Source organism: Bufo bufo, chromosome 7 (assembly GCF_905171765.1).
Source record: "Bufo bufo chromosome 7, aBufBuf1.1, whole genome shotgun sequence".
Taxonomy (NCBI): domain Eukaryota; kingdom Metazoa; phylum Chordata; class Amphibia; order Anura; family Bufonidae; genus Bufo; species Bufo bufo.
In genome coordinates, this window is record NC_053395.1 from 217947584 (window position 1) to 217956957 (window position 9374).

The 9374-nt window shown below is 49.0% G+C and overlaps 1 protein-coding gene across 1 annotated transcript in view; it reads right to left on the reverse strand.

Annotated features, from left to right (window-relative positions):
* LOC121007492 (unconventional myosin-X-like) overlaps positions 1–7162 on the reverse strand; it is a 102096-nt gene extending 94934 nt beyond the window's left edge. The window contains exon 1 of the mRNA XM_040439434.1: positions 6743–7162. Within this exon, the coding sequence (XP_040295368.1) occupies positions 6743–6763 (21 nt within the window). The 5' untranslated portion in view covers positions 6764–7162. The remainder of the gene's footprint in view (positions 1–6742) is intronic.
* Positions 7163–9374: the final 2212 nt, after the last annotated feature.

A 9374-nucleotide genomic window follows, 5' to 3' on the forward strand; every position in this document is an offset into this window, starting at 1 on the left:
TCTTCATTCTGATTCCCGTGATATGGAGTTGCTATGTAAGCAATTGCCAGATATTCTAAAAAGTGACTCTACTGAGCAATGAACTGCACAGAACGGAGTCCATTGGAACTCATATATCCCACTATACGTTCGGGTGGACCTAAGGCGTGTGCGACCTCTGCAGTCAGACGGGGGCCTTAAACCGCAACCTGATGAAGATGGCGCCGGAGGTGTCCTGATACCTATTAAAAAATAATACTAATAATTGTATATCAACATTATTAGACACTGTACAGACCGTTATCAGATAACTATATTTGAAAAGGCAATTTGAGCACTGTATGGTGGTACTGTTTGAGCACCATATGGCGGTAATTAAAACATTGTGTGGCACTGCCATTTAGGCAATATACTTGCAGTGTAAGATGGTGAAGGTACTATATAGCATTATTATTATTTTTAACTATATGGAAGTATCATTTATTTGGGCACTATTCTGTACGGCACAGTTATTTGTGCACTGTATGGCGGTCCACAGTATGAAGGGTCGGCTCAGACAGCATCGTCCAGCCCTGTATATGATTCTATATGGAGGACTGAGCGACACCCGTCCTCTCCCTGCCCCTTACAGATAATCGCCGTCTCTGGTGGGCACGAGTCATGCAGAGTTTTCCCTTGGAAGTGGTTTTGGTGACTCACGAGGCGGCAGCTGGTCACCCCAGGAATGCCGCCGTACATTTGCTTACAGACCTGGTTAATATAATTGGCAGTAAGTCAAGAACCGACATTACCTAATGACGACCAGAAATATCAGCCGGGACCGAAATAGCAGAAGGAACAATAATCCGTGCAACGCACACCACTCGCTGTGATCCTTCCGGGCCCCGGGGGACGGGATCTGTTACTCTGCACACCAGATCCGTGTCATTATTACTCGCCAAATCAGGGAATATAAACTTCTCATGAGCAGCTACTGGATTAACCCTGCGCGCGCCTGGCTCCATAGTGTGCACATTGGCGCGCTTCTAGAAACCTCGGTGCCCATCCAGCTCCATTCACACACAATCAATCAGAAAGATGCAAAATCAATAGCACCCCCTTCCCCCCCCCAGCTAGGACACATCCTTTGGCCTCATGCACACGACCGTTTTTCGGGTCCGCATCCGAGCCGCAGTTTTTGCGGCTCGGGTGCAGACCCATTCACTTCAATTGGGCCGCACCCGTGTGCTGTCCGCATCCGTTGCTCCGTTCCGAGGCCCCGCCAAAAAAATATAGCATGTCCTATTCTTGTCCGTTTTGCGGACAAGAATAGGCATTTCTACAATGGGCCGCCCGTTCCGTAAATTGCGGAAGGCACATGGGCGGCTTCCGTTTTTTTTTGCGGATCCGCGGTTTGCGGAACCGCAAATAACGGCACGTTCGTGTGCATGAGGCCCTTGTAATATGCGCCCGGGTGCAACGTTAACCTCTACACTCCTCTGTGATTATGACCCTGGTGGCAGTTGCATTGAGCAGGATCAGTCAACAGCCTTATGCCTATGACAGATCTTTTTTTTTTTTTACCTTTTTTGTGACCATTCTTACTTCTCCAGATATTTGGAGCCACTCGCTTGAATGGCCCTCTTAATCGAACCCGGCATGAGCCCTGCACTCCCCATATCACAGGGTCCTAGGTGGTCATTGATTTGGGGGCCCGCATGCCTCAGCTGTTATGATGTTCTCATCATAGGAATGTCCGATCTGTACAGCAGAGGGGCCGAGGCATAGCGGTCAATGACCCACAGTCCCCAGTGAAGAATTCTCCCAGGCAAAATTCTATTGAGAACAACATAGGGGACAGCAAGTCATTATACAGGTGGCGTTGCTGCCCCCGCCATAGGGGACAATAGGCCATTATACCAGGTAATGTCATTGTCACCGCTTACTGGGATCACACTTGGCCCAATAGTTCCTTACGGCGAGTATATATTATGAATTTCACCCACTTTTATATGAACGTATGGAAATTTTCTATTCTATGACATGCAAAGGCACGCTGCCATCTGCTGCCGCCATGTCTTGTCCCAACCAGGGTGCATTCAGCCCAGTGCATTCCTTTAAAACATACGGCACAAGCCTCGATCTGTCCTTATCCTCATAATAATTGCATGTAGATTAAAATTCAAACAGCGACCCCTATAGGTTGTTAGGAGGAATACGCCCTGAAAACAATAAAATGATTGCAGATGAGGTCATAACTTTTCAGTATGCATGGGACAAACCCCAAAAGCCAGGTAGCCTTAAAAAAAAAAAAAAAAAATTTTTTTATCTATTCGAACCAACTTTTTGGGACTTTTCTTATCGATTTCTAGGGGCGTTCGTATTATCTGCTCGGAGAGGTGGATCTGGTGTTATTACATGGCAGTATTACAGCAGCACGAAATTCCTGACCATATTCCATGGCTGTAAGTAGCATTAATATGACAACCATATTAGGGCTCATGCACAGGACCGTATGTATTTTGTGGTGCGCAAAACACGGACGACGTCCGTGTGACATCAGTTTTGCGATACCATGCAATACAAGAATAGGACATGTTTAATCTTTATTGTGCAACGTCTATGGATCCAGACTGTGCCTCTGATTTCATACAGAATGCAACTATCGTATAAAAATCTGCATATCCCATAATTACTTGCTGCTTGGTGGCATCATATGGCGGTACACAAAGCATCTACTGCTGTGTGGTACACTCGCCAACATATAGGCTTATATATTATATCTTTTTTTCATAGTCATGTGACATTTTCTGGTTGACCCCTCATCTAGATGAAAATAGAAGACCATAAATGAGAATTCTCTGACTTTGTTTGGACCATAAAAACCGCCACCGTTATCTTTACCTTCTATACAAGTCGTTTTGTGTGGATGACAAGCTGAGGGATTTCTTTTTCTCCTCAATGTATTAAATGAATCGAACACTTTTAGCTGAGGAACAATATGACAGCGGATATCGCTCATCTAGACCGGAGCTGAATGGCGGGGGAACGTGAGGAGCCAGATTTAATTAATTCTCTTCACAGTCAGACAGCGGCCCCTGCAAAACGACCAAACAAAAGTGGACAATCTCAGGAGCGAGAATCGAGAATCGTAGGTGTCCAGGTAAAAAGAGGATAAAGATGGATGGACGGCAGGGGGGACAACGAGGAGCAAATAGGCACGACGAGAGAACAAAGCATTCTTCTCTACTGACGGGAGATGAAGCCCAAGCTTCCCCAACACTGCACTGCAGGAGAAGAGGAGGCTCATCACATTTAGCTGCACAGGTCTATTGTGCCAAGAGGTTTTCACCTTCATGTTTAGAAGTCTCATCCACCTTTGTGCCAAGAGGGCTTCACCTTCATGCCCTGCATACCCATCCACCATGGTGCCAAGAGGGCTTCACCTTCATGCCCTGCATACCCATCCACCATGGTGCCAAGAGGGCTTCAACTTCATGCCCTGCATACCCATCCACCATGGTGCCAAGAAGGCTTCACCTTCATTCCCTGCATACCCATCCACCATGGTGCCAAGAAGGCTTCACCTTCATTCCCTGCATAACCATCCACCTTTGTGCCCTGCAGACCCATCCATCCTGCCAAGAGGATTTCACCATCACACCATCATGCCACAAGGATTTCACCTTCTTGCCCTGTAGACCCATCCACCTTTGTGCCAAGAGGGCTTCACTTCATGCCCTGTAGACCCATCCACCATCGTGCCAAGGATTCACCTTCATTCCCTGCATACCCATCCATCCTGTCAAGAGGATTTCACCATCAGACCCTGCATACCGATCCACTATCATGCCACAAGGATTTCACCTTCGTGCACTGTAGACCCATCCACCATTGTGCCAAGAGCATTTCACCTACATGCTCTACATACTCATCCCCTATCGTGCCAAGAAGGCTTCACCTTCATGGGCTGCATACCAATCCACCTTTGTGCCAAGAGGGCTTCACTTCATGCCCTGTAGACCCATCTACCATCGTGCCAAGAAGGCTTCACCTTCATGCCCTGCATACCCATCCACTATCGTGCCAAGAAGGCTTCACCTTCATGCCCTGCATACCCATCCACTATCGTGCCAAGAAGGCTTCATCTTCATGCCCTGCATACCCATCCACCTTTGTGCCAAGAGGGCTTCACCTTCATGCCCTGTAGACCCATTCACCATCTTGCCAAGAAGGCTTCACCTTCATGCCCTGCAGACAATTGTGCCAAGAGGATTTCACCATCATTCCAAAAGCATTCCACCTTCATGCCCTGCAGACCCATCCACCATTGTGTCATGTGGGTTTCAGCTTCATTCCCCGTAGACCCATCCACCATCATTCCAAGAGGATGTCACCCTCATGTCCCAGCAGGATCCTTGTGATGTGTAACAGTCCGCATAGTAACCGTACTTTCCTCTAGTCAGTATTTTAACCTGTATGGGTCCACCTAGTCTGCAAATGCTATGATGGAGGCTTACAAAGGATACAGTGTATTCTAGGAGTGAAATCAAGCCATTGCGATGGGACCAGTGACATCACCGCACCTGAGGTGATGTCACCTAATCTTGTGAGATGCCTCATCAACAGGCTAAGGCCGGCCAACAAACATACAAGTCATCTGCTGGACAACAAACGTTCATTCGGTTGAGGGCTATCACTCCAGACCCCTCCATATACTGTACATGCATGCATGCTCTGCTCAGTTGAGCAGTAAAATGATGGAAGGAAGCTTCTGCCAGGCTCCTCAAGAACAAAAGGATTGGACATGCTGAAATCCAACTGGCCAATCCTTATTTTCTCCAACATCTGCAGTCGAGAGCGTCAAGAAGCCCCCACACACATTAGATGGTTGCCTGGTCCTGTTGACCTACAGGACACTTTTAGACGGCCTGAGACCATAACAAGTGCCCATTGACAATATAATAATGGCGGATCGCTGCCCTGGTTACACGTTCTTAAGCACGCTCATTCAGTTGATAATTGGCCCGTCTTAAAGAGCCCTAAGGGTTGTCACTGTGGTGGAAAACCGATGGTGGGGTTGACTGCTGGGATTCGCGAAGGGGATATCCTGATTAATCTCTATAGCACCATCTGGTTGTCCTGTCAGTCGGCTGCTAGGGACTGACCACGAGACATTACTTGAAGATCTAGCATCTCACCACATGACGCGTTTCAGGCCTCGTAGTGCCAGGCACTAAACATGGCAGTCACAGTGCGATTAGTGAATCCTACACCACGTACTATAGAGAAGCGAAGCTTCCTGGTAGCAGGGTGGATTCTGCATGTAAGGTTTCGGTTACAGGACGCCTCAGGTTGCGTTACACATTGCATAGAAATCTATCCACAGAAAGTCTACTTTCCATTGACTGCTACAAGAGAGAAAGGGTATAAACAGCGCCACACTTGTCTATAGGTTACGTGTGGCATTGCATCTCAGCCATGTTCACTTCCGTGGAGCTGACTTGCAATACCATGCACAACCCCTGAACAGGTGTGGCGCTATATCAGAAAAAAATATTTAAAAAAATTCTTATCCTGGAGAACCTCTATAAATCAAGCAAGGCCACGACTTGTCGCCTGTGTCATGTGACTCGCCATTCACAACTTTTACAAAGCCGCCATGGCTCATCAACTCGAGTTGCCCAATGGCAATGTCATAGAGTTGGGCGAGTCACACAAATGTTGTATCATGAGTCGCGCCGTAAACATTGTGGTGTTGGCCTCAGCTGGCGGCCGACTCATCTGACCATCACACCCCCCGCCACCAGCGACATGACAAGAGGAGCACTATAGCAGTACTGTTCAGGAGTTTTCCTTTAAATACCCCGTGTACTTTCACACTCGCGTTTGGTGCGGATCCGTCATGGACAGATCCGTTCAGATAATACAGCCGTCTGCATCCGTTTGTATTATCTGTAACACAGCCAAGACGGATCCGTCATGAACACCATTGAGAGTCAATGGAGGACGGATCCGTTTATTGTGTCGGTGAAAACGGATCCGTCCCCATTGACTTACATTGTGTGCCAGGACGGATACGTTTGGCTCAGTTTCATCAGACGGACACCAAAACGCTGCAAGCAGCCTCCAGAGCGGAATGGAGACTGAACGGAGGCAAACTGACGCATTCTGAACGGATCCTTTAACATTCAGAATGCAAACTGATCCGTTTTGGACCGCCGACCGCTTGTGAGAGCCCTGAACGGATCTCACAAACGGAAAGCCAAAACGCAAGTTCTATTGTGCAGGGACGGATACGGCTGTCACCCTCGCACTTGCCCAATATCAGTCATCCTGTAACCCTGCGTGGTGAGGAGAGGTTATACACGCGGGGCACTACAGGCGGCACGAGTCCTGCAATGCAGTTCTTGACATCCTCATCATCACAAACTAGTGGAAGCGACCTCTACCGTGTCCTGTAAGGATGATGGGTGTGGTTGTGACCCCTCCACTTCTCGCACCCGGGACACCTGGGTCCACCAACCCAATTCACAGCCACCTCCGATAAATTTGCCTCCAATTTCTCCTGGTCGCAAATGACCTTTTTTTTTTTTTCACACAAAAATGGCCAATACCAGAACGTCGCCAGGACATAACCTATGGCCATAATCGTTGTCCGCCCGTGACTATTTCTGCGCCGTAATCGTCCAGGTAGCATAGTCCTTCCTATCGAAAAAAAAAAGACTCCACAGACCTGTGAGGTCCCATCACCTGAAGAACACGCGTCTCGTCCCGCACTTACCTCCATGAAATACTCCTCCATTACCCAACGAGTTCTTCAGCTTCGCTGTTATCCAGGGTTCCAGCTGCAATGTTTTAAGGGTTAAAAAAAAATTGGGGTCGCTGATGGGTTGGATGATACCGAGTGAATGGGATCTGGTTAATAGCCACAGTCCATGTGCTCCAGCCTTGGTTGTCAGTGAGGGCTTATCTCATAGGTGTCCAACTCCTGCTATTCCAATACAAAGGGCTGGTGCGGGCAGACGGGCAAAGGAGTCCCAGCTTCCCCCTGTGTCCTTTGTTCTCAATTAGAGGGGTTAATTTGGGACCTAAGCAGCAAAAGCAGGACCTGCAGCCCACCTCCCTGTGCAGGAGCAGCATAGCCTTCAATGGAAGAACCTTCAAGGCACATTCACATCTCCCTGTGATCCTGCATTGACCAAGGCTTTAACTGAACTCAGCTGCTCCCAGGCAGCTCCTCCTATGGAGGCCAGGCCTGTGTGGAGGCCAGGCCTGTGTGCAGACCCCTCCTGCGCTGCTGCTGCTGCTCTTCCCTCAGCTCCACACACTGTCATACACTCACAAAGGCTTGCTGGAGCTCGCATTGTCTTCGCCTCTCTGTTTGCAAAAATCGACAGATGCAGCAGGGCTGAGTGTGATGTAGCAGAGCTGAGATTGGCGGAGATGATGCTTTTCCTGGTTTCACATAGGATCGCAGGGAAATCCATCCTCGTACAGAAATAGCGCAGTTCTGGAAAGTTAAAGGGGTTGTCTCCTAATAACGACAGCTGCGGGTCCATCAGAATGAATGGTCAACCACGCAAAGGCTACATGGCGATGTTGGCCACGAAGATCGCCGTGCGGCTATTGTACGGAAATGGGTTTGCAGCTCGGCTTGCAAGTTACCACAACCTCAGGATTGCAAAAAATCCAGAAGTGTAGTATTTTTTTTAAAAAAATTGTGGTTCTGGAGTGGCATCAAGACTATGGCGACATGTAGGGTACAACTACACTGCAACATGTGTCGCGCAACATATTTCAGAACGCTAGTCTATGGTGTCGCACGAGATGCTGTGACTGCGACTGTTTGTCTTTGCAAATGTGGTGTTGCTTTCGGATCATCACCCTAGACTAGCGTTATAAAATATGTCCCGCGACATTACTACGCCAAATAGTTGTGAGACACATATCACCGGGTAGCCCCGTTCACACGACCGTATCTCTTTTTCAGTGTTTTGCGGGCCGTTTTTCCCAGATCCGTTTCTCAGTTTTTTGTTTTTTTTTCAAGTAGTGTTTCCGGTTCCATTTAGTTTTTCCGTATGGCATATACAGTATACAGTAATTACATCGAAAAATATTGGGCTGGGCATAACATTTTCAATAGATGGATCCGCAAAAATGGAATGGATACGGAAGACATACGGAGAGCATTCCGTATGTGTTCCGTTTTTTTGTGTGGACCCATTGACTTTAATGAAGCCACGGAACGATATGATTTGCGGGCAATAAGGCTCCATTCACACGTCCGCAGGTGTTGTCCGCACCCGTTCTGCAATTGTGCGGAACGGGTGCGGACCCATTCATTCTTTATGGGGACTGAATGGATGCGGAGAGCGCACTATGCGGACGAGAATAGTGGCAGTTCTATGGGAGTGCCGGCCGGGTGTATTGCGGATCCCCGCAATGCACTACGGTCGCGTGAATGGACCCTAATGGACCCTAATAGGACATGTTCTATCTTTCAACGGAACGGAAGTACGGAAACGGAATGCAGGTACAGCGTAAGGCCCCCTACACACAACCGTAGCAGGTCTGTGTCCTATTGCGGTCCGCAAACATTGACTTGAATGGGTCCGTAACCCGGAAGATACGGTGCGGTGTGAAACGGAGGCACAGATTGTAAGCACTATGGAGTGCTCCGTGGGGAAAAGTAGTGCATGCAGAGCAGATACAATGTATCAGTCTGAGGGCTCATGCACACGACCGTGTGCCCCCCGTGGCATACAGCGGGTCCGCAATACACGGGCACCGGCCGTGTGCATTCTGCATCACGGATCGCGGACCCATTCACTTGAATGAGTCCGCAATCACAGAGATGCGGAACGGAGGCACGGATTGGAACCCCGCGGAAGCGCTACGCTACGCTACTTTTTTGCGATGCGGATTGCGGGCCCCATTCCAGTGAATAGGGTCCCCGATCCGTATGCGGCTGCCCCACGGTCTGTGCCCGTGCAAATTGCGGTCCGCAGCACGGGCACGGAGCCCTTACGTTTGTGGGCATGAGCCCTGAATTCCACACTTTTGTAGCCCGGATTGGATACAGTTGTAGCGAATCCTCAGCTGCGGGAGGGATTAGGTTTAGTTAACACATTGCATTTGACAGTGCCGATATTCGGATCAAGTCCCCATCCCGTGCGCGAGGCCTCATCCACACGACCGCATGTTTCTATGTTCTCCATGGGTTTCGTCCTACACCAAAACCATCCTGAGAGGTTAAAGGGGTATTCTGGGGGATAACTATTAGATTGGTGGGGTTCCCACCACTAGGACCCCGTACCCCTCAGAACGCCCTGAGCGGCAGCGTGCCTTCCCAGGGTCTCCGTTCTCGTTATCTGTAGGGATCCAAGCACTAGGACCCCCACCCATCGAATAAC